The sequence below is a fragment of the Helianthus annuus genome, chromosome 9, assembly GCF_002127325.2.
Source record: "Helianthus annuus cultivar XRQ/B chromosome 9, HanXRQr2.0-SUNRISE, whole genome shotgun sequence".
NCBI lineage: Eukaryota > Viridiplantae > Streptophyta > Magnoliopsida > Asterales > Asteraceae > Helianthus > Helianthus annuus.
This window is the reverse complement of record NC_035441.2, coordinates 100,641,337-100,667,849: the sequence shown is the minus strand read 5'-3', so window position 1 is coordinate 100,667,849 and position 26,513 is coordinate 100,641,337. Positions and strand designations below refer to the sequence as shown.

At 38.3% G+C, this 26,513-nt stretch overlaps 2 protein-coding genes across 2 annotated transcripts; one reads left to right on the top strand and one right to left on the bottom strand.

The window, feature by feature from the left end:
- Positions 1-7,959: 7,959 nt before the first annotated feature.
- On the top strand, positions 7,960-8,844 carry LOC110875704. Its single transcript, XM_022123909.1, has one exon. It carries the CDS (start codon positions 7,960-7,962, stop codon positions 8,842-8,844), a length of 885 nt encoding a protein of 294 aa, XP_021979601.1.
- Positions 8,845-25,051: 16,207 nt separating this feature from the next.
- Positions 25,052-26,513, bottom strand: LOC110874343. The gene is made up of 5 exons (XM_022123072.2): positions 26,259-26,513; positions 25,737-25,800; positions 25,541-25,659; positions 25,401-25,467; positions 25,052-25,276 (listed from the first exon to the last, which is right to left on the bottom strand). Exons 1-5 carry the CDS (start codon positions 26,376-26,378, stop codon positions 25,260-25,262), a joined length of 387 nt encoding a protein of 128 aa, XP_021978764.1. The 5' UTR covers positions 26,379-26,513; the 3' UTR covers positions 25,052-25,259.

The window sequence follows — 26,513 nt, the reverse complement described above, 5'->3', positions numbered from 1 at the left end:
TCATTTTAAAGATTTATAAGTCTTGGTAAATAATGGAATTGAAATTCAAATGCTATTTAAGGGATCATGAAATAGTAAGCGTTACCGTGAAATTTTTAGTTGTTTAATGTAGTGCTAAAATACTTTTTATGTTTCTACTTGAATTATATAAATATGCATTTATGTTCCAAAGAATACTATGAAGTATCTTAGATACGTGCTCCAACGTGTGGTTTGTATGATTATAAATACTACACAAAATTTAAAAAATACAAAAGGTTTTTATGGTGTAGTGCTTTAAAAATACGGTATTACTACAAGATCAAGATTAACAAGTAATGTTATTAATATTTTGATTCAACATATGAATTTGTATTTCATACAAATATTATTTTGTACAAACGTTTTTGGTCTTGTGGCCGATTTCGATGGAGATGATTGAACCATGGATACAATAGAATTAATGAATTTTCTATCTTAAATGATGTTATCAAAAGTGAAAATTTTAATTGGTTACAAGTAATACATATGATTTAAATATTTGCTTTTAAGTGTGATAAAAACGCATATTTCATAAAGTTTTCATACCAACTTTTTATGTGGTCACATATTGTGATAATAATAAATTGTTTTATATGGTCACATATTATATTATGATGCCATGTATTATATAATTCGACTTTATTTTATATTGTGTATTTCATATGTTATCATATACTCATTTGTAGTATTCAATCGATCATCTAAATTGATTTAATATCTCTCATGAAAGGGAATCAAAAGTTTAGACATGACACCCGAGATGTCATACTCCCTAAATCTCATATTGAGTTTGTAGAAGGTCATAAGATGTTAGACCTTATATGATTCTGACATGTAATTACTTCTCTATGGTGTAATGCAATGAGCAGATTCTTTACAAGGTAAAATCAGATAAAACAATTTTCATTGGTCGTTCTCAAATATGCTAAAGTAGCAATATTATGTAACAAGGATAACAACTTTGAAACGATTTCATATCTGTTTGTCCAAACCATGAAACTTGGTTGATTTACATTATTCCTTGAAGTGAATATGATTATAAGATCTTTGAAAATGTTGGGATGATGGATGTAATTGAGAAACTTATAATGCTGATCATGTTACTAATGAGATCCTGCTATCAAAAGTTATAAGATAGCCAAGTTAATAATGAGACCGACTATCAAAATTGTAATAATGGTCACAATGAGATTGACCACTTGTAGTGAGGAATTATGGGAGTGATTATAAGAACACATTGTTATCTCACATCTTATGATATTGATCATAAATTAAAATTTTATGAATAATGATTATTTAATTAATTGGCATGATCGGTTAGACCACACCGAGTCAATAATGATGTGAAATTTAATGAAGAACTACAAGAATATTCTTGTTAAGTGAATGCAATATTTGCTCTCAAGGGAAGTTAATGATATACCAACTAATGTATGGTTTAGATCCCTAAATATTTTGGAAATAATAAAGGAATATGTGTATCCCGACATGATACCATTTAGTATTTTGAAATCGATGCATCGTCTAAATGGTTATCAAATCCACAACCTGAAGCTTGTGTGATTGTGGCTGAGTTAATGTGATAGCAAGTATATTAATCCAGATTACTATTGGTTACAAAGCCAATGATCATGAGAGGAGCAAAAGTTCATTTAGGTATATGTAATTTTATATATAGTATCATCAATTCACATCAAACCAATAAGTTATAGTTCTCCCCATATAGTTGGTTTTTGGTCAGGAACCAAAAATGTCTCATCAAAGATTTTGGTTGTGCGATATATATTGAAACTCATCCACCAAACCACACAAAGATGAGACTTCTAAAAAGTTTAAGAATATGTTAGGTATAATAATCATCTATGATTGAATACTTAAAGCCATTTGTTAGAAATTTGTTTATGGCCCATTGGTTTTTCACTTTAGTGAATGAATGTTCCCAACATTAGGGGGGGATAACAAGCAGTTGGAAAGTGAAAAGTGAAATGAATTATCATGTCATCTTGATCCTCAGACTATAAACTATGAACTAGAAATTTAAAGTATAATTCATTTACCAATATTAAAGAACAAATTACCAGACAAGTTCACTGACCTAAATAGAGTGACTAAGTAAGTCACATAATCAACTGCTTGTGCTCCAGTTATATTTGTGTCCAAGAGGACAACCACATATTTTGTAATGAGTCTATTACACGCCTGAAGCGTGGTAGACTAGTCGATTCCAATAATAAAATTTCTCGAAAATTGGAGCAAGTAATTAAGATGGTCAAGTTGAGGTTATAATAATATGATCTCCTGCAGAGACATTAGACATGATGGTTCAAGAAGAACCTCAGGTACCTGAAAATAAAGAGATCTCAATAAGTTGTATCATGTCTAAGATATGTGTGGAATCGAATAAAAATCGACGTCATTATACTTTTGTATATAATGTAGCGCTTAAAATGATTAAATGACGAGGATCAAGATTTAAGATATGCCTATGAATGAATATTAAGAAATGATTGGCCAAAATAGAAAGACGCAAATAAGGCAGAGTTTAGTTCTCTAATGAAATGGAAAGTTTCTGGACCAACATGTAACACCCTTACTATTATATAACGGGTTTTGTACAAATAACGGCTAATTAAATGTGTATTTACGAATACACATTCATATAAAGATACGGGCTTATTAAAAACATTTACAATTTAAAAATAATACTACATAATGAAATTGAGTTCGTCGTTTGAAAATTTCAAAGAAACGCAGTGCGGAAGCTTGTATCTTGATCGTGTTCGGTTCTTCGTTGAGCTTGATCTTCATCCGGGAACCCTTGACATAACCTATGATCAAAACCAACTAAAAAGTTAGTTTTGATAACTTATAAACGAGTTTAAACAAGTTCCATAGTCAAACTAACAAAATAAAATAAAATTTCTAGGTTTTACGTCTCTCGCGCCACGCTAGAGACTACCTTAGATCGTTCGCGTGCCGCGACAGCGCTCGCGTGTCGCGCCAGTTTGACGGTTTCCCTTCGCGTTGCGCGGGGAAGACCATTTTCCAGCAGGTCTGGTTCTGGGTCTGCATTTTTTGCCCAGCTCAAGTTTTTACAAAAACACAACTTCAAAATCCCATAACTTTTTATCTACTTGTCCGTTTTGTACGAATCTTTTTCCTACGCGTTCGTAATTAAATTACGGACCCATTTATCACCTTGGTTTGCATAAAATCTGATTTATACATGATTGGATCATAAGTTTCTTGCGTGATTATTCGACCCGTTTGGCATTATCATCACTCTACATGCTATAGAATCAATAGTTAATTCCTATCATATTTACCCATCCCGGGCTTGTCGAACCTTAACGGTTTCCATTCCCACCAAAGAGTTTACGTAGGCGTTTACATTTACTGATTCATTTGTATCTATCTAAGCATTTAACCACAATTTACTTCTTAGTCTATTTTGACCCGTTTAGGGGACTTTTGAGCATTTAAACGTTAAAGTCACTCTTTTCACTTCGCATCTTTTATTCAAATACTAAACAACTAATTTTATTCCACCACAACAATTTTGTGGTGGATTTAACATAAGGAATCCAAAATCCCAATTTCTACCCTTCGGTTAGACATTTTACGTATAAGACCCGTTTTTAGACATTCGCCCCACGAATGTCATTACCTATAATTTTATACATATCTACGGACTTCGTAATCATAATACAAATTCCTAAGCAACCTCTAAGGGTCGTTTCCCCGTTTTACCCAACAAGGACTTTTTGGTCAATTTTATGTCCTTCATTTTACGGCGAAGGACCATCACTATCTATTTGACCAAAATTGCACATTTAACTTTAAATTCATTTAGGCGTACCTGGCTCGAGTCATAGGATTGACCCGTTTAAATATCTCTTACTATTAATTTCTAATTAATACCAACGCGAACCGTATGATATTTCCTGTAATCACAAAACTCAACAAGCGATCATCAATTAATATTGTCAAATAATCTTGCTAATGCCATTTGACCCGTTTAGTCCGAACGACCATTTTCCATTATGAGATGATATCTAGTTACCATCTCGCCCTTTCACCCATTCCGGTTTACACCAACGATTTGATATTCACTAATTTACACATATTTTAGTCCCCCATTTTATCCCCGTTTTATGTGTTTTCGGTCGTAAAACCGTCATTCGGATACTTAATCAGGTATACTTTTGTTTACAGGCCTAAAACAGCATACCAAACAAGATGATAGTGAAAACGAGGACTTTTCGGACGGAATGACAAAGCTGCGAACAGTCTGTTAAGAATTCTGACCTGGGCATTTGGCACAGTCGTGCGATGAGAGGAACGACCGTGCGGTTCCGACAACATAACCAAGCCCGACAGTGCACGCCAGTGCGATCTGGGGTGCAAGCCTTTCTCAGAGTGGAACGCTCGTGTGTCTTGCGACACTCCCGTGCAAAATCGATGACCAAGCCCAACCCGAGAAGGCAGTGCCCATTCAAGAGTCTGTGCATCCCTAGCCGGAGATGCACACTCGTGCAACAATTGGCACGACCGTGTGAGATCGAAGACCGGTCAACTCTTCTGATGTCACAAAAGTATGGTGCAACGTAATGAAAAAAGTGAACGGTCGTGCACTTTATTGGCACGACCGTGCGATCGCAAAATGTTATAAAAAACAGACAGTAGCATTCTGTTCGATATTCTGGGTTTTTGGGAGCTCATCAGGCGATTTCACAGGCTCCGGAGGCTCTGCTTTTGACCCGGATTCAAGCCACATTGTGCCGATTAGCTCCATTTCTATCCGGATTCTCATTCTTATGCTTGTTTATGGTTTGAATTCTTAGATCTTTCCATATTTTTGTTATGTTTCAAGCATTGAGATTGATTTTTATGTATTAATGTAAGCCGTTGGGAAAAACACCATATCCCTTGCTTCATTATAACCATTAGTATGTTGATTATGTATGTAATGACACTTTGAAGCATTTTCTATGTTAATCTTTGATGATTAGTTTGCAATCTTGTTTATTGATGTTGATTTCTCGATTATAAGTAATTGTGTTGGATGATTAGTATTTGGTTAGTTGAGATAGTTGAAAGATGAAGCTTAATTAATCATATGCTAGTAGACTTTAAACTTGCAAAACTTGCTAAACTAGTTTAACTTGTTTAAATGTGTGCACCATGATACTAGAAATGGTTAGTGGTTTAATAAAATGTAATTATTGTTAATCAAGAAAGCTTTCCTACGCGTAAGGGCCTTAACGGGTTAAATGGTGTCGTTATGAATTCTTGTCATGAATTGTTAGCTTAGTTAGTAGTTTATGCCAAAATTGCTATCTTGGTGAATTTATGTGCAAGATTTGTAAAATGAACTCGGTTGTGATTTAATCTAATTTATGCTTGTCTCGGTGGTTGTATTCTGTTTACCGTTGTCACTTTCCTCGATTAAGTAAGGTTAGAAAACTCCTAACGGATGACTAACTTATTTTTAAGAGATTTTCGTAGACATTTATCAATTGCACGTTAAAGAACAATCTTAGGTGGTTAAAGTGTGTTTATCGTTTTAGCTTTCCGAATGATTGTCATGTTAGAATTCCCGAAAGGGATACTAATTGTCTTGAAAATGAAGAATTGACCAAATGTTTCTAGTGACAAAACCGACATAGTTGAAATGCTTTGGTTAGGTATAAAGCAAGGCTATATACTTATTTTCTTATTTGGAGTCTAATATGTTGTTTTACATCTTTGTTTATGCTTACTTTAGTTTTTAGAAAATCACACAAATTATCTTCCTACCGGTAATTTAATGATAAAGGACTAGTATTATTTCTCCGCCCACTTCCTTGGATCGATACTTGGTTCTTACCGATGCTTTACTACATATATGACGGGGTACACTTGCCCTTTCGTGTGTGTTTTAATGTTGAAGTATAAATCACTTTTATAAATTTAAAACCGAATCGTGTGTTAGATTCATTGCAAAAACATGTATATACGCGCACACGTCAAGTTTTTGGCGCTGTTGCCGGGGAAACTGGCGAGCTTTAGGAACGACCCGAGTCATTGTTTTATCGGTGTATATACTTGTTAGTATTTGTGTATAATTTCGTGATCATTTATTTGTTGATTTATTTGTTAATATTTCTTGTTTTTAATTCGATTTATTCGTTTTCAAGCTCATTTCATATGCTTGTAAATTTTTTTATTTTCATTTATTTGTTCGGATTCGGACTAATTATTCATTTATTCTTTGGATTTTCGGCTCCGAAAAATTGTTTTCATACTAGCCGATTCGATTATTTTAGTTATTTTAATTTTTACAAAATTTTGGGCCTATTTTCGGTTTTTTATAAAATTTTTCAGCCCTATTTACATAAATTCTGTTTCTTTTCAGCAAAAAAAAAAACAGCATTATTATATTAATAAAATATTCATTATGTCATTTTTCGTTTGCAGGTTGATGTTTTCAACCCCGCTCCAGAAGTTGTTGAGCCATCAGACGAGCCTGAGCGTGATCTGAGGAGACGTCTTCGCGAAAGATCTTGTGCCGTTGGCCTGCTTCTCGCAGCTGGTGAAACGGAACCGGTGGTACCCGCTGAGGCCGAGGGCCCAGCCGATGTAGGACACATCATCATGGCGGACGACGAGCGACCTTTGACTGAATCAAATCAGCCCGGACGTGAAGGCCTGCAGCCGAGTATTATTAGACCTACTATAGATGCACCTACTTTTGAAATTAAATCTTGTATTATTAATATGGTGTAGAATTCGGTGCAGTTTGACGGACATGAGCACGAGGATCCTGGACGACATATCGCTTCTTTTCTCGAGGTTTGTTCAACATTCAAGATTCGGGATGTTTTGGAGGATGTTGTTCGGTTGAGGTTGTTTCCATTTTCATTGCGGGACAAAGCTATAGCTTGGCTTATGTCACTCCCAGCTGGGTCCATCAGGACCTGGAATGAGCTGGCAGAGCTGTTCATGCAGAAATACTTCCCGCCTGAGAAAACAACCAAGTTGAGAAACCGGATTGCAACTTTTCGCCAAGACGAGGGAGAGTCATTGCACGCGGCTTGCGAGAGATTTAAAGACTTATTACTTGATGTTCCACATCATGGCTTCTCCAAAAGACAGCTGGTCTTGACGTTCTATCAAGGGCTTAATTACGACACGTAGGAGAGATTAGATATGAATGCAAGAGGCGATCTAGGAACAAAGACGCCGAACGAAGCATATGATATCATAGAAAAAGCTGCGTTGAAGTCTGGCTCGCGTCGAGCAGGAGATAGTATCCGGACATCATCATCATCATCTCGCCCAGGAGTTCACGCTGTGGACGACAACACAGCCATTACTGGACAAATCTCAGCTCTTTCAGCGAAATTCGACAAGTCCCAGATAGCTGCTCAAGCTAGTTCAGGGTGTGACCAGTGCGGAGTGTCACACGAGCCTGGTGCATGCTTTCAGGGAGTTGTATATGACAGCCAAGAAGAAGTAGATTTCGTGAGTAATCAGGTGAGGCCGCAGAACAATACCTACAGCAATACATACAACCCGGGATGGAGAAATCATCCAAATTTTGGATGGCGAGCGAATACGGGTAATCAAAACCCGTTAGGATTTGCGCAGCGCGCTCCAGCGCCGCAGCAGGCTCAGGGTCAGCAATTCCAGCAGTACAACAAACCTTACCAGCCACGTCCATATTCATATCAGAATCAGGGTGCCGGGAGTAGCTCCCAGCAGCAAGCCCCTCAATCAGGTTCTAAGCTGGAGGAAATGATGGCTCAGCTTCTTTCTAGCTCCACGAGTGCAAACCAGTTGGCCGAAAAATGATACCAACAAAGCGAAGATCGTTTTCTAGCTAACGAGGGAGAAATGAGGAGTCAGAAAGCCTCGATTCAGAATATCGAGAATCAGGTTGGTCAGCTGGCAAAGATGATGTCGGAGAGACCCCTAGGTGGTCTTCCGAGCAATACAGAGCCAAATCCGCGTGGGCATGTAAATGCGATTATGACCAGGAGTGGCAAGACTACAGGACCTACCATATCGGACCCACCACCGATCACTGAAAAGGTCCTGACTGACACACCGGACGAGGTGCAAGATAGGCTGCGCCTAGCAAGTACAGCACAAGTCCATGAGCCAGTCAAAGATTACACTCCTCCAGTACCATATCCGGGCCGGCTGAAGAAACAGAAGAGCGAAGAACAATACGGTAAGTTCCTTGAAATGTTTAAGCAACTGCATATAAACATACCGTTTGTTGAAGCCTTGGCCCAGATGCCGAAGTATGCAAAGTTCTTGAAGGACATCCCCTCGAATAAGCAGAAGCTCGAGGATATGTCCTGTGTTGTGATGAACGAAAGCTTCTCTGCCATTCTTCAAAATCGTCTACCCACAAAAATGGGAGATCCTGGTAGTTTCACGCTTCCTTGTTTGATAGGAAATATGTCTGTTAGCCATGCATTGGCTGATTTGGGAGCGAGTATCAACCTTATGCCCTATAAGGTTTTTACAAAGTTTGATCTAGGTGAGCCGTCACCTACACGTATGAGCATTCGACTAGCAGATTGTTCTATCAAGTATCCACGTGGTTTTTTTGAGAATATGCTTGTTAAGATTGACAAGTTTGTGTTTCCAGTGGATTTTGTTATCCTGGATATGGATGAGGACTCTAGGGTGCCTTTGATTCTCGGACGTCCGTTCTTGAATATTGCTCGGACCATTGTAGATGTAGCTGCAGGGCAGATTACACTCCGAGTGAATGATGAGCATGTGACCTTTGACATCAAGCGGTCAATGCAGCACCCGCAGAGTTAGGATGATGCGCTTTACTATGTCGACATTGTTGACACGTATGTGAGCACACATTTCCAGGGCACAATTGAGGAGATTGATTCGGACACACATCTGTTGTGTGGGGACCTAGTTGGCATTACGCAGGAGGGCCATGATTTCGAGCAGCCAGTCTATCAGATTGGTGATGATGGTTCCCAGAGTTCGGATCAGTTTACAGAGATCGATCGTGAGAATGAAGAAAAGTCGAAGCCGTTGGTTGAAGATCCACCATCTTTGGAGCTTAAGGAGCTTCTGCCCCATTTGGAGTACGCATTTCTAGACGAGGAGCGCCGTTTGTCGGTTGTTATCTCATCATCCTTGACGGACGAGGAAAGGAGCAGACTGCTTAGTGTTCTGCGACTTCATAAGAAAGCATTTGCGTGGAAGATTATGGATATTAAAGGCATCAATCCTTCTTTTTGTACTCACAAGATTTTGATGGAAGACGAGTACAAGCCATGTGCACAGCCTTAGAGGCGGTTGAATCCAAACATGCAGGATGTGGTAAAGAAGGAGGTGATTAAGTTATTGGATGCCGGATTGATTTATCCTATATCTGACTCTGTGTGGGTGAGTCCAGTGTAGGTAGTACCCAAGAAAGGTGGTATTACTGTAGTCCCGAATGATAGGAATGAGCTGATTCCTACCCGTACCGTCACTGGGTGGCGAGTTTGCATTGACTACCGCAAACTCAATGATGTTACTCGCAAGGATCACTTCCCGCTTCCATTCATCGACCAGATGTTGGAACGTCTGTCGGGGAAGTCGTATTACTGTTTCTTGGACAGGTTTTCGGGGTACTTTCAAATTCCCATCGCTCCTGAGGATCAGGAGAAGACTAACTTTACATGCCCCTTCGGCACATTCGCCTACTGGCGTGTATACCTTTTGGGTTATGCAATGCACCGGCGACCTTCCAGAGATGCATGGTTGCGATTTTTCATGATATGATCGAGGATTATATGGAGGTTTTCATGGATGACTTTTCAGTGTTTGGAGATTCCTTCAATCAGTGTCTTGAAAATTTGAAGAGAATGTTGAAGAGGTGCGAGGAGACGAATCTTGTCCTAAACTGGGAGAAATGCCACTTCATGGTACGAGAAGGCATAGTGTTGGGACACAAGATTTCGCGTGCTGGTATGGAGGTCGATCCAGCCAAAGTTGACATTATTTCACGACTTCCACCGCCCACCTCTGTGAGAGCGATACGGAGCTTTCTTGGTCATGCGGGGTTTTACAGGCGATTCATCAAGGATTTTTCAAAGATCGCCAGACCCATGACCCGTTTGTTGGAGAAAGATGCTCCGTTTATCTTTGGGGATGATTGCTTGAGGGCTTTTGACCTTCTCAAGCAAAAGTTGATTGAGGCCCCTATTTTAGTCGCGCCTGACTGGAGTTTACCGTTCGAAATTATGTGTGACGCGAGCGATTTTGCTATAGGGGCCGTGTTAGGACAGAAGAAAGAAAAGCACTTTCACCCGATCTATTATGCGAGCAAGACTCTTCACGACGTTCAGGAGCATTATACCACGACAGAAAAAGAGCTCTTGGCAGTTGTTTTCACATTTGACAAATTTAGATCGTATTTGGTGCTTTCGAAAACCATTGTGTATACTGACCACAGAGCCATCAGATATCTTTTCAGCAAACAGGATGCTAAACCGCGTCTCATCAGATGGATATTATTGCTGCAGGAGTTTGATATCGAAATTCAAGACAAAAAGGGTGCGTTGAATGTAGCGGCTGACCATCTATCTCGGTTGGAGCATGGAGACATCAAGGACACGCGTTGGGATTCCATAAATGACAATTTCCCACACGAGTCGTTGATGAGTGTTGAGATATGCGATGAGTCGCCATGGTTCGCCGACTTTGCGAACTACCTTGCTTGCGGGATTCTGATTAAAGGGTTGACTCACCAGCAAAAGAGGAAATTCTTTTCGGACGTCAAGCACTACATTTGGGATGACCCTTACTTGTTTCGGGTTGGTGCTGATCAGGTGATTAGGAGGTGTGTTTCAGGAAAAGAGGCGACCAACATTCTGTGCCACTGTCACGAGGGACCTACCGGAGGCCACCATGGAGCCAATTTCACCGCCAAGAAGGTGCTGGATTCCGGGTTTTATTGGCCGACTATATTTCGTGATGCGCAGAGTTAGGTTAGAGCGTGCGATGCCTGCCAGAGGGCAGCAAACATATCCGCACGCGATGAAATGCCTCAGAACTGGATACAAGTTTGTGAAGTCTTCGACATTTGGGGGATAGACTTCATGGGACCATTTCCCCCCTCACGAGGAAATAAGTACATCCTGGTCGCGGTTGACTATGTATCAAAGTGGGCGGAGGCACAGGCCTTACCCACCAATGATGCCAGGATGGTCGTGAGATTTCTGAAAAGTTTGTTTGCCCGGTTTGGCGCACCGAAGGTGCTTATCAGTGACAGAGGGACACATTTTTGCAATACTCAGCTCGAGAGAGCTTTGTCCCATTACGGTGTACATCACCGTTTATCCACGCCCTATCATCCACAGACAAGCGGGCAGGTGGAAGTCACGAACCGGGGGCTGAAGAGAATCCTTGAGCGGTCGGTAGGTGCGAACCGCAAGGATTGGTCGGATAAGCTGGATGAAGCGTTGTGGGCTTTCCGTACGGCTTACAAGACCCCTATTGAGACTACTCCCTTTAGGCTCGTGTACGGAAAAGCATGCCATTTACCGGTGGAATTGGAGCATAAGGCGATGTAGGCTTTAAAAACTGCAAATCTGGACTTAAAAACCGGAGGTGAAGCCCAGTTTCTTCAGATTCATGAATTGGAAGAGCTACGACAACATGCCTATGAGAACTCCGTTTTGTACAAGGAGCGCACAAAGAGATTGAACGACAAACGCTTGAAGGACCACAAAGAATTCCAAGCGGGCGATCTTGTTCTTCTTTACAACTCGAGGTTGCGTCTATTTCCCGGGAAATTACATTCACGTTGGACAGGACCATACACGGTAAAAGAAGTATTTCCTTATGGGACTGTTGCAATAGAGAACGCGGACGACGTTATTTTCAAGGTGAATGGGCATCGTTTGAAGCTATACGTGGCCGGGCCGATCGAGTCGGCGGTGGAGGTTGTCGAGCTCCACACCCCGCATTCAGCTTAAGTGTGGGGAGGAGAGAGTCTACGCTACTGACTCGAAGACTAAAAATGTAGCAAGAGCGTCTTTGGCGCTTTAGGGGTAGGATGGTCCTTTTTTGTGTTTTTGTAGTTTTAGCGTAATTTAGGTGTCTTTTGTAGTTTGCGTTAGTTTGTACAATTTATAAATATGCCGAGCGAAGGGTCTACGTGGGAATAATGTTAGAACAGTTTGCGGATGGTAAAAATGGCGGAAAAAGGCGAAATCGGCTGTTGAAACAGTCTTCTGCTGCAAACAAACATGTCTGCAGATATGGCACGCCCGTGCCAGGGGCCGCACGACCGTGCGTTTGCGGCTAGGCCGGCACCTCGAGTCGCACCCCCGGTGCAGTTCCGAGATCAGCGTGCAGGGTTTGAATGTTTTCGGTGACGCACGACCGTGCGAGCTGTCGCACGCCCGTGCGAAAGGCAGGGGCAGTTTTGTCATTTGTACAATATAAAACCCCCATCTGCTTCCATTTCTCACAAGTCGTGAAAACCCTAAGATGTTGCAGCCGTTCCAGGCTGTTTTTGCCTCAAATCGCATGATTTCTTCTCACGGTTTCTTCGATCTTTCGCACGGTATGTTCTTTTCCTTCGATTTTCTGTTTTATCCATGTTCTAGGTTAGATCTGTTCGATTTCTTCAAGGATTCTTAGGGTTCTCTTCATAAACAAATCGAAACCCTAACCCTTGCAAGAATCATATGTCTCGTGAACAACCGGTTGATTCTTTGCCCCCTGTTTGCATAAAAACTTGTTGATTTTGGAAAAATCTGGCTGTTTTAAAACAGGGGTTGAAAAACTGCAGAAAACGGGTCGCACGGACGTTCCTTGGGTGGAACGGGCGTGCAGTTCCGGCTGTTCATGATGGATTATTGTGGTCTCGGTGTTGCACGGTGGTGCCGTTGGTCGCACGCTGTGCAGGTGCGACTATTGCCGACCACCCTTGCTGCATCTCGGGCACGCACGACCGTGCGGTTGGAGGCACGTCCGTGCCAAATGCCTAGTACATCGAGACAGAATCTTCATAACAGTGTGTTCGGCTGCTCCGAATTAAATTTTTTCTGTTTCTCCTGTTTTAACTGTCTTCCCTCTTGTAGATGGATCATCCCTTCTTACAATTCGATCCCGAAGACGAGCGCGAAAGTCTTTGTATCCCAAAACTTCACGCTTTATGGAATAGGCGAGGGCAGTTTGGCATCCCCCGGAGGCTAGATTGGGACGATTAGAAAACATGCTAACTATTCCGCTTTCGCGTTTGATCGCTATTGACCGCCCAATTTATCGTGAGCTTACGATAGAGTTTTTCGCCACCTATTCATACGAGAAGCCTAGGGCGCATAAAGTTCCCAACTTCCGCCACAAAAATAGGATAAATTTTAGATTGGGTGGACGTTGGCATAGTTGGTCGGTGGGAAGATTGGGTCGGAGACTTGGAATCTACACCAGGGAGGATATGGATTCAGAGTTCTTTACCGATGAGTTCACCTTCCCAAGTGAAGCAGCGCGAGGCGAGTTTTGGGCTCAAAATGCAGTTGGTGACCCATACGATCCAAGGATGTTAAAAGCTTCACGATTGAGAGACCCTCTGCATCGAGTGATGCATCATATATTCAGTCATACCGTCTGCGGGCGCATGGACAGTCTGGGGAACTGTCCAACACCAGATCTGATATTTCTTTATGCACTGGTTGAGGGGGTACACATCAACCTAGCTGCTAGGATGGCTGAGTATTTTATGAACAGCTCGGGAAGAACCAGCAGCAATCAGATTCATGGCGGTCAGTATGTGACCGAGATCGCCTACAACTTGGGGTTAATGACTGATGAGGTACTTTAGGGTTCCACCTTGGTGACAGAGGGCATATATGTTGACATTCGCTCGTTGAAAGCGATGGGGGTTATTGCAGAGACGGATCACAGGGATCGACTGAAGAGTTTGGACAACGAGGTCTGGGAGCCGTTGCCTCCAGCAGAGGAGGAGAATGAGGATGAGGAGATGAGAGAGCAGCACGAGCAGCATCGGGACCCGCCACACACACCACCACACTCACCAGAGCAGCACCACTCACCACAACATCATTACTGGCCCCCCGGCGTCCTCTCGTACATAGAGCTCTATGGCCAGTTTCAATAAATGCAGGTCAGTCAAGAGCATCAGCACACCAGTTAGAGCAGTTGTATGCTACGCAGGAGCAGCTGCGAGTTGGTCAGGACCAGATCAGGGCGAACCAGGACTTTATGCACCAGGGGGTGCAGGCCGGGTTTTCATACCTTTTTGGGGAACTTCATAATGCCTTCCCGAACTGCTTTGGGGAGCCCCCATAGTTCCCATACGGGAACCCACCTGGTTACGCAGGCGCAGGCCCATCCAACATGGAGGATGATGCTGGTGACGATGACGAGTAGTTGGTGGAGTTGTGTGTTGGTGGTTTTGTTATTTTAGTAGTTTGTTTATCGGGTGTTCATTTTGGTTACTATTTCAAACACCCCCATATATGCACTTTATATTTCTGACACTTTCGTATGTTTGCTTTATGTCATGATGGGGTATTTAGTACTTTTATCTATGTAAATTATGGTTTATTTGCGTTTATACTGTTTCTGTTTTGTTTTGCTGTACCTTGTGACATACTTGCAGATTTTGGCTATCAAGTCTTGGACCGGAGCACATCACAGATACAGCTTGGAAGTCTCGTTGCATCAAGATCATCTTCACGGGAGTATTATTCTCCTTTATCTCTATATTTCGGGTTTCGCATTGGGGACAATGCGAAGTTCAAGTGTGGGGAGGGGTTGTTAACTTTGTTTGTCCTGAAAAAAAAAATCAGAAAAATCATTCAAAAATATCAGTAATCTGTACATATTTTTAGTAATAAACCGGTTGGTTGTGTTTTAGAAAGCTTCGGATATGATGAAAAACCCGACAAGCGAAATAAATTTTGAAAAATATAACTAGAAAACGTGACAAACAAAGAAACAGTTGCATGCTAATTCTCACACTTTTACCCATTCCTTCCGTTACGTGAGCACATTTGAGCCTTGAAATTGTTATATATTTGTTCATTTCGGATGTAGGAGTGAGCCGGATGTCATGTGTAATTTAGAACTTGTCGCTAGCATGCTTGTTAAGACCATGAACTTGCGGAATTGTGTAGAAGTGATAGAGGCACCTAGATTACCACTTTGTGTTAGCCTTGTTCTTTGTGTTGTGTTCCCTGTAAACCTTACATTACCTTTAGGATTAACCATGTCGAGCCTTCCCGTTTACCTTTGTTTACCCAACATAATCACCCACTTAGCCAAATTTAGCCTTTTTATGTTTTAAACCTTTTAGTGTTGAAACTCAGTCAAAATAATCGTTTAACTAGTGCTTGTTATAGTTTATTATTCATTGTATAAATCCTTTAGTTAAAAAAAAAAAAACAGAAAATAAAACACCCTAAAATAGGGTGAATTCAAAAATTCGAGCAATTTTGAATGCTTAATGATAAAATCTCGATTAATGAGCTCGATTTCGCAAAAGTCGCCTTTTTAAGGCGTTAGTATGTATAGTTGTATTGTTTTACGCTAGTTAAACGCTAAAACCGAGTTTTTAACCGTTTCGCCACTTTCAATATCCATTTCCATACCTTTCGCCCAAGCCTAACGTTACACCCCGTAAAGACCTCTTGCTTTACACTTTTTTGCATGTTAGTTGGTGGAGACGAGATCTTATGACAAGCTTATGATATTACACATTTCATTGACGAGGCATTGGGTGTCTGCACATACACATTTTATGTATGTTTCACAAATAAAACCGAGTGTGTGTGAACATTGTGAGTTGTGTGAAGATTAGCATGTTAAGTCAATTGAAAATGATGTCACGGCTTTTTGGTTATCTACATATATTTGCCTACGCTTGTTTGGTTTGATTCATTTGATGTTGTATTTCGAAAAACCAGCTAACCGTTTGTAGTTGTTTTAATAAATAGTTTGTAAATTCTCGTTCTTGTTAGATTCTATCTTTTATTGCATTTTAGTTTAGCTTGCTTGAGGACAAGCAAGGTTCAAGTGTGGGGAGATTTGATATTCACTAATTTACACATATTTTAGTCCCCCATTTTATCCCCATTTTTTGCGTTTTCGGCCATAAAACCGTCATTCGGATACTTAATCAGGTATACTTTTGTTTACAGGCCTAAAACAGCATACCAAACAAGATGATAGTGAAAACGAGGACTTTCTGGACGAAACGACAAAGCTGCGAACAGTCTGTTAAGAATTCTGACCTGGGCGTTTGGCACGGTCGTGCGATGAGAGGAACGACCGTGCGGTTCCGACAACATAACCAAGCCCGGCAGTGCACGCCAGTGCGATTCGGGGTGCAAGCCTTTCTCGGAGTGGAACGCTCGTGCGTCTTGCGGCACTCCCGTGCAAAATCGATGACCAAGCCCAACCCGGGAAGGCACTGCCCGTTCAAGAGTCTGTGCATCCCTAGCCAGAGATGCACGCTCGTGCAACAATTGGTACAACCGTGCGAGATCGAAGACCGGTCAACTCTGCTGATGTCACAAAAGTATGGTGCAACGTAATGAAAAAAGTAAACGGTCGTGCACTTTATTGGCATGACCGTGCGATCGCAAAATGTTATAAAAAATAGACAGTAGCATTCTGGGTTTTTGGGAGCTCATCAGGCGATTTCACAGGCTCCGGAGGCTCTGCTTTTGACCCGGATTCAAGCCACATTGTGCCGATTAGCTCCATTTCTATCCGGATTCTCATTCTTATGCTTGTTTATGGTTTGAATTCTTAGATCTTTCCATATTTTTGTTACTTTTCAAGCATTGAGATTGATTTTTATGTATTAATGTAAGCCTTTGGGCAAAAACACTATATCCCTTGCTTCATTATAACCATTAGTATGTTGATTATGTATGTAATGACACTTTGAAGCATTTTCTATGTTAATCTTTGATGATTAGTTTGCAACCTTGTTTATTGATGTTGATTTCTCGATTATAAGTAATTATGTTGGATGATTAGTATTTGGTTAGTTGAGATAGTTGAAAGATGAAGCTTAATTAATCATATGCTAGTAGACTTTAAACTTGCTAAACTAGTTTAACTTGTTTAAATGTGTGCACCATGATACTAGAAATGGTTAGTGGTTTAATAAAATGTAATTATTGTTAATCAAGAAAGCTTTCCTACGCGTAAGGGCCTTAACGGGTTAAATGGTGTCATTATGAATTCTTGTCATGAATTTTTAGCTTAGTTAGTATTTTAGGCCAAAATTGCTATCTTGGTGAATTTATGTGCAAGATTTGTAAAATGAACTCGATTGTGATTTAATCTAATTTATGCTTGTCTCGATGGTTGCATTGTGTTTACCGTTGTCACTTTCCTCGATTAAGTGAGGTTAGAAAACTCCTAACGGATGACTAACTTATTTTTAAGAGATTTTCGTAGACATTTATCAATAGCACGTTAAAGAACAATCTTAGGTGGTTAAAGTGTGTTTATCGTTTTAGCATTCCGAATGATTGTCATGTTAGAATTCCCGAAAGGGATACTAATTGTCTTGAAAATGAAGAATTGACCAAATGTTTCTAGTGACAAAACCGACATATTTGAAATGCTTTGGTTATGTATAAAGCAAGGCTATATACTTATTTTCTTATTTGGAGTCTAATATGTTGTTTTACATCTTTGTTTATGCTTACTTTAGTTTTTAGAAAATCACACAAATTATCTTCCTACCGGCAATTTAATGATAAAGGTCTAGTATTATTTCTCCGCCCACTTCCTTGGATCGATACTTGGTTCTTACCGATGCTTTACTACATATATGACGGGGTACACTTGCCCTTTCGTGTGTGTTTTAATGTTGAAGTATAAATCACTTTTATAAATTTAAAACCGAATCGTGTGTTAGATTCATTGCAAAAACATGTATATATGCGCACACGTCAGTAATGTTTCAAAATTTCTTATTAGTTCATCGTCACATGACTAATTTACCAATTTACCCCTTTTTGCCATTGCTTATGATTTCTCACCATTGCACTAGTTCCGACTCATATTATTTGCGTCGGAACATTATAACTCTATTACTAACTTTTCCTTATTCAATTTCAATACACACAACTGATGTATACTAACAAGGGTGTAAGCTTTTACTTACCCCGCATCCAAATTACGCTTTCCTTTTCGTACTTGCTCCGTTTGACCCGCTTCATTCTCAAGCCTCCATCTAGCTTGTCAAGAGTCAAACTATCATCATAATTCACAAGGTGGTTAGATTAGTCATTATAACCACGACTATTCCACCTTACGTATTTTCTATCTCAAAACTACTATTCGACTCCGTCCATGGTTAGTTTAACTCTTCAAAAGTTAACTACGCTTAATTATATGATATGTGCATATAAGCTAAATCGACTTCATGATTAAAATTTGTATTACCCCACATCACACGTAATTAGTCGAACTAGGAAATTACGCGTTTGATTCATAATTTCAACATATGAACATTGTGGGCATAATTTATAACATCAACAATCAAGTTTCGTATCACTGAAAATAGGTTGTTTTTTGTGACCTGTTTAACCTGTTTACAAGTATTAAAAAATGATGATTTTTTATGTGGTGTACCTCTCGGAGGGTTAGACCTTGTGTTAAAATTTCAGGATCTAACTCTTTACCAAAAATTCGTAAAAATTCATTTACTAAGCTGCAATCAGATTCGTCACTTCTGACTGCAGCTTACGGAAAAATTCATTTAAAATTCCCCATTTATCCGATTGACGAAATTCCAATTGGCGATTCTTTTAATCACTTAAAACTTTCTACAGTAAGAATTTGAGATCATAACTCAATTCCTAAATTGAGTTATGACATTCGTAATGGACTGCAAATTCTGCCAGAAAACGCAGCTTGAACCTTTGATACGGAAAAATTCATAAAACGCTCAATTTTCGTCGAAAAAATGCGATTCCAGTGGGGTTTTAAATATATTTCCTAGAGTTACATTTTAGACTCAAGAAACACATGTTTTTATCACGTTTTGTCCAGGTTACAACCAATACAAGTCGGCTGGAAATTCTGATCAAGAGTCGTTTGAATTCAGCTTTCAATTTAAGCTTGTTCTTGACATCATAACACTATTTTTAGCAATCGAAACCCCTAAAAGCATCACATACACGAATTTAGTCAAACCCCACTTAACACATGCAAGAGTAATCATCAAATCCCTAGTCTTTAATACTAATTCATCAAGTTTTTCAACTAGGGTTTGTTTCTAAACATGAATTCCTAGTTTCACCCAAACATCAATCATTCAAGCTTGAATTTCGATTTCTCATAAGTTCATCAAAATCTCAACTTCATAAATATCAAAAATTTGACATACCTCACGATCCCCACGACTAGGTGATCGTTTCTATGTATTCATGCATCGATTTGGCCTTGAATTGATACCTCAATTTGGAGATTCTCTTGATTTAGAGTTTAAACCCCTCTTTTTTTTCTCCTGGATCCTCCTGGTCGATCGAAAACACACATGTGTGTGTATGTTTTTAATTTTTTTTTATAAATGATTTAATTAAATCACTTTCCTAGTTACCCACATTTAGCCCCTCATGTTTAGAGTTTTTATAAAGAGGGTTATAAGTCTAAACTTTCATTCACTTAATTACCCATTGGTAACCAAGTTATATTCCTACTTAATTTAGTAAGTTCCAGGGGTTATAACCCGTTTTACTTTAAGTCTTGTTAACTCGGGCCCTTTTTATATACTTTGTTTCTTTCAAAGTATTTATCCTTCTTTTAATAAATGTTAGATTTATTTATTTAATTCCTAATATTTACCGGGTTAATTTTTACCACTAACGGTATTTTACCTGTCATTACTATTATCGTGGTTTGATTGTCAAACCCGTTTTCGAGGTGTTACACAACAGTCCATACAACTGAAGTTGTAAAATATGTTGGATACAAATGTGTCTTTTACGCGAATCATGTGAAAATCAAATTAAGTGATATAAGTCAAATTAGTGGCACAAGAATTTTTACAAAGGCTTATAACTGATTATGAGGAGACGTATTCTCCCATGGTTGATGTTTTGACTTTCCAATATCTTATTAGTCTGGTAATATATAAAAGAGAATTAACATGCGTCTTATGAAAGTTATGTATCACTTGATACTAAGTCATATAAAATAAGTTCTCGAGAAATTATGATTATTATATAAATTCAGATCTGAATACATATAGATGTTGTATATGTTATTGAATTGAATATAATTGGAACTCCCCATGAGTATCCTAAAGCATTTGAGTGCTTAAGAGGTCAATTGAAACATATTATGGATGTAATTATTATGCACCAATACTCCAATAAACATACATAGAAAATGTGTACCTGGTTATTATGGCATCTCAATGTACAACTGTACAAACATGGTACAATATGGATTTTGGAGATAAAAACAAGTGTTCTTGATATTTTTGCATATGATATAGATATCTATGTGTTAAAAGGACAAATTTATGTAACAAAACTTCTAAAGAGTGAAATCACATGCATATTTGGATAAGATGGAAAGAATTCCCTCATGGATTGATAATGCTAGAAGCATTAATGATGTCAAAACCACAAGAATGTATTATATGAAGTTGGTATGGACTAAAATAGTTGGGTCGAGTATTGTACAACTCGAGATATTCGCATAAAGAGGGATATAAGTTTGATTAAATTAGCTATGTTCTATGAGCATTCTACTTTTAAAAGTTCACTATAATCGCAATTTACAGTAATGATGTCTAGGCATCATTGAGAGAAATTGTCGAGCATTTAAAGGGAGGATTTTTTGAATGACCTTGGCATGGTCTAATTATTGTTCGAGTAATAATTATATTTTACTAATCCCTCAACTACATCTACAAGATGATGTTTGGATATTTTAGTATGGATATAGTTGAACCTTAATGTATGTTAAAGGTTGTTAAGTCATTTGTTATAAGAAATGCCTATTATCATACCAAAGTAGAGATTCTCATTCTAGAAGTACCATCGTTAAATGCATAAGTGCATTAATATGTTTTGCTAGCTATGCATGGTTATAATATCTTTCACTTGAGCTTATTGTCATGATATAACTTTTGTCAAGCAAAGAGACATTGGAATAAGTTCAAAGAAATATTTCAGATATAAACGACATTTGGTTATATTTTACTAACCCATCAAAACAAGTTTGGTTAGTCTTGTAGATGCAGGAATGTAACGAAACAAAGTCGTGGATATGATAATTTTTGGAAGGAGGCACCTAAAGTCTCGTTAGAAAATTATACAACATTGCTCAACATAAAGGATTGCACATTAAGGGATCAAGAGACAAATCATTCGCTACAAAAGCTTTATTCGACTTTCAAGGATGATGGACACACGTCACTTAAAGGATACATGTTAAAATGGGGGGGAGACTTATTCAAGTTGCACTCTTTTTACCTTAACTAAGTTTTGTCCTATTGGGTTTTCTTAGTAAGGTTTTTAATGAGAACACACTTGATACAAAAGTATCAGGGGGAGAAAATACGCGCTGCACTCTTTTTCCCTTGGCTATGGTTTTATCCCAATGGGTTTTCCTAGCAAGGTTTTTAACGAGGCAACATATATCACCAAGCGTATTAAATGTATGTTGATAGTCAAGGGGGAGTGTTATGAATGTATCATTTATATGGTGACTTTCCACATGTATAACTCCTATCTCTTTGATTTCTTTTGTATTAATGCATGTGCCTATATATAGTGGCATTTGTATCTGGTGTAGAGATATCAATTAATAATATTTACATTCCCTCATTCTCTTATTCTTCTTTTTATTTTGCTAATAGGTTTAGTTGTTTTACAACAACTCGGATGTTATAGTTTATTTTAGACTAAATAGAAAAAAATCTAGAAATCTATTTATCTGATGATGTTGGGAAGTTTCCCCACAAAGTGGTTGCAAATTTTTTGTCATGATAATATACTAGAACATGGTTTTGTTACATTTGTTTTTTTTTATTAACCCATTTTGACCTCAACCTATCTTTTCTCTCATAAAAGTTCTGGGATTGCTATTTTCAAACCATTTGGCAAAGTTTGATGAGATTTTAAATTTAAAAGATTATGAGAAGTGGCAAACTTAAAATCTTAAATGAAATTTTGGGAACAAAACAACTTGTGTACTTTTGTTGTATATTGCGTTCAGAGTTATGCTTGTAAAGTGGGAAACTTAAAATCTTAAATGAAATATTCTGGGAACAAAACAAGTTGTGTACGTTTGTTTGTTGTATACTGCGTTCAGAGTTATGCTTGTAAATTTGTAATACCTAGAGTTTTAGAAGATTATAATCAAATGAGCATGGTTTATTGTTTGAGGATTACAAAGTTGAGGTATTGGGCATGTCGTCAGGGCCGGCTCTATAGGCTTTGCAACTTAGGCACGGGCCTAGGGCCATCAAAAAAATAAGGGCCTCCAGGTTTTTAGAAAGTTTTTTTATATAGTATATGTGTTAGGCCCAAATAATAAATACGTTTATTTTAAAACTAAACTGGTTTTTGATTGAAGGAACCCCAAATAAATATTGTTTTGAAAAAAAAGGCCAAGTTTCAAAACCCATTTCGCCTTGATTTCCAACTATTACAACACAACAAACACTGACCTAATCATCAATATTTAGTGGCCAAAAGCCCCTAAATACAACCGTAATCATCTTTCCCACTTCCCATTACAACCTACTTTTAATTTCTAGGCTATCGGCTATCACTAGACGAAAGTCGGGATTGGAGGAGACCCATGGCGTCACGATTAGAGGAGAGTTTATCAGTGAAATTAGGGTCCCCTCTTCATAGTTTGCTTTGGGTCTTAAAAAACGTAACGTAGGAACGGCCCTGCATGTCGTTAGTGACACGTTGAGGTACGAAACCATGTTTTATTATTTTATTTATTTATTTATTTATTTATTTTTGCTTTGGTTAGGGTTTTAAACATTTATGAAATAAACTAGAGACAGTTTTTGTAGCTCCAATAAGTATAAACTATTTATCATTGTCGATATGCATAAAATGTGTTTTTTTTTTTAAATCATACCTTCTGTTTTCTTGACTAGCTAATTAAATGTAAAGTTTGAACTACATTGATACATTTATATTTTTTAAAAGAACCTCGAACTTTTATTTTGTTTTATTTTAGCCCCCCAAATGGGTTGGGCCGTCCAGTAACCATGGTCAGTCATTTTATGTAAAGATGCAATTTTGATTAGGGATGGCAATGGGTCGGGTTTGGGACGGGTTTAGGTAATCCCAAACCCAAACCCGGTTAGGTAAGCTTGTCCCAAACCCGTCGGGTTTCTAGCGGGTAAATACCCATCGGGTATCGGGTATACCCACGGGTTTCGGGTAAACCCGTTAATTTAAAAAGATTACTCGTTGGGTATACTCATCTCAAAACCCATTAGGTATCTATTGGGTAACTACTAACCGGTTACATTTTGTATTGTCTTTATAAAAATATAAATCAAATAACTACAATGTATACAGAATAGAATACCTATATGTGTAAAAAATAGATGTATCATATACATACATATTTAATAATATAAAAGAAATTATATCGGGTATACAATCGGGTAAACGGGTGTACCTTATCGGGTAATTGGGTCGGGTAAACGGGTATATCACTAAATCCCAAACCCGTCCTAAACCCGCAACAAAATAAAAACTATTCCCAAACCCGTCCCAAACCCGATTAACCGACCCTAAACCCGTCCCAAATATGTCGGGTTTCGGGTTTACCCAGCGGGTTCGGGTTTGATTGCCATCCCTAATTTTGATAGAATTCTAGTCATGTATGAGTTAATATATAATATTCTCAAGGATCAAAATGTAACTTTTTTTATCATTGTATCTTGTTTGGGAAAATAGACAAGAAATCATTCCTACAAGTGTTGTTTCTACTAAACCACATGTCCACTTTGCTAGCATCAACCACTATAATCCCAAATCATGCCACAAGTGATCACACCAACACACACATGCATACATACACAAATGGCAGCCTCAATGAAACCATTACACTTTATTTGTCGTGTTATATGATCATTGGATCAAGTAAAGTAGATGGACTTGGTGAATGTGGTCTAGCAAACCCCGGTACGAAAGTCATGAAGTTGGCATCTTGTGCATTAGTTGCACAAGCCACAAGATGAAGATGCTTTCGTTTCTCATCGTTGTTGTGCTCAAGTCAAGAAGCTCGGGAAGGACCCAGAGATTGCAATAACTATTCCTAAACGTTGCTGTATTGCTGATCGGCCCGTTGGTTACTTACTTACTTTCAGTGGCCAGTTTGTGTTATGTATGTTGTATGGGTGTGTTTGGGATTCTGGTTTGTGTTAATTTTGTTATAGTTTCTTATATACATTATGTTGCATATGCAATGTAAACTTTAGGTATATTTAGAAATTGGCGGATTTTGGTAATCCCACACCCATACTCGATTGTAAACTTATGTCCCATACTCAGTCACATACATGTCGGTGCCCATAACTCATTTCATGTCAGGTTTACAAGTTTCCCTAGAGATCCGGTATATATGTATATAATCTTATATTGTTAAAAGTTACCCATTGAGGTTACCATTAACCAACACTCGGTCTTAAATCTATCTTAAAAACCGATTTGAAATATCAGATACTCAACTACGTTTCTAACAAATATATGTTATTTTTAATAATATCACGTTTATAATAACTTCAAAATACCATTTTTATATATATATTTTAAATTATATAATATATTAGCATATTCGGCTGTGACGTAGATAAACAGGCATAGAACCGATTTTAGGTAATTAGCTAGAGTTATCTCCTAATACCATACTCCTTCCAATCTTGCAAATAGTTTTACAACATACTCATCTCAAACATGCAAAACTAACTTTATAATTATTCCCATACCCGGGTCTCTCAATCATGCAAAAAAAAAAATAATAATAATAATAATAATAATAATAATAACTTTTTAATTATTCTAAGGTATACCTATCACATTATCTAAAGTTCAACTAGAATCATTCCAACTTTGGAAGCCACTAAACAAGTAATTCAAAACTCAAATCAACTGAAACTAGTAAACTGGCTAATAAATATTACAAGCAATTCAAAAGTCGAAATTATCTATTTTAAACTAGAACTGGATACCAAGTCTTCAGTAGTAGAGGGATCCTGCAGAAACAAAGAAACAAATCAATCATATGACAATCAAAACATATGATCATAAATAAAAACCATGATGATTTTATTTTAGATTCGAGTCGAGAAAACGTCATAATTTTCAAACAGTTAATACCTTGCCACCAATTTCCTCTTGAAGCACTGCTTCCATTAGGATCTTCAACACCTCCACCTCTATGAACCTAATCAACCAAATTAAAATAAATAACATTCTTGTACTTTCCATTAATAGAAAGGTGGAATTAAAATACTTACCGGGCGCTGCGAGCAATTGTTGTTACTAGTTTGAGGATAAACATCCTGGCCACCATAGTAGATTGATGAACTATAATAGCTTGGTTCTGCGGTTTCTGTGATTTTCTGTGTTTTGCAATCTGTTTCCAAAAATGGGATGGTTATGAAATGGATTATATCGCATGTTAATCAAGTATTCAAGCTGAGTTATACCAACCTGTTCTTGACTGTTTGGGATTTCCAAAATTTTGCTTGTTTGATGATCCTGTGTGTCCTAGGCCCTGAGAGGGAGATTTTAGACGGTTAACAAATAACAATAACACCAAGAGTTTGTGTTGGGTGTAAATGAGTCAAGCCGGGCTAGATTCCTCGAACACAAGTTCAACTTGTTTAGAGATTTATTTCTAAAGCTCGAGTTCGACTTGTGAACATTTTTTTATGCTCGAGGTCGGTTTAGGCTCAACTCCTTAATTATCTGTTAAATAATTTATATATAACATAATCGTATTATTTAGTTAACTTAGTGTAGTTTAGTATATAAATACTAATATTATATAACTATTTTATATAAAAATTACATAAATAATTCATTTAGTCTCGTTAGCTGGCTTGAGCTCAATAAAAGAAACACGGACCCATTTATTAAACAAGTTTATAAGATGGTTAAAACACTAGAATGAATGGCATGATCAAATACAGTCGTTTATGATGCAATCAACCAAAAAACATAACGGCATACCATGGAAGAAGGGCCAAAAACAGAGCCAAAATGGCCAGAGGAGGAGGCGCGGCCGTCCTTCGGACCAAACAGAGTTTCAGTAAACGAAGAACCTCCAGATTGGTGCTTCATATTCTCCATTATCACTTGATATCTAACAAAAGTAATCAGAATTCTTCGGTGATTGGCAAAACTGCTTTGATTAACGGACGGATACTGGATGAATCAAATCAATCTATTGGAGGAGAAAGAGAAGAGAACACGTGAGTTTTTGAG

What these genes read in the sequence shown, in the direction of transcription:
- LOC110875704 (XM_022123909.1), top strand. Translation starts at nt 7,960, where the DNA reads ATGATGTCGGAGAGACCCCTAGGTGGTCTTCCGAGCAATACAGAGCCA.
- LOC110874343 (XM_022123072.2), bottom strand. Translation starts at nt 26,378, where the DNA reads ATGGAGAATATGAAGCACCAATCTGGAGGTTCTTCGTTTACTGAAACT. An exon ending in TTTTTGGCCCTTCTTCCATG is followed by an intron (nt 25,801 to 26,258) that starts GTATGCCGTTAT and finishes TCTCCCTCTCAG; the next exon opens with GGCCTAGGACACACAGGATC. An exon ending in ACAATTGCTCGCAGCGCCCG is followed by an intron (nt 25,468 to 25,540) that starts GTAAGTATTTTA and finishes TTGGTTGATTAG; the next exon opens with GTTCATAGAGGTGGAGGTGT.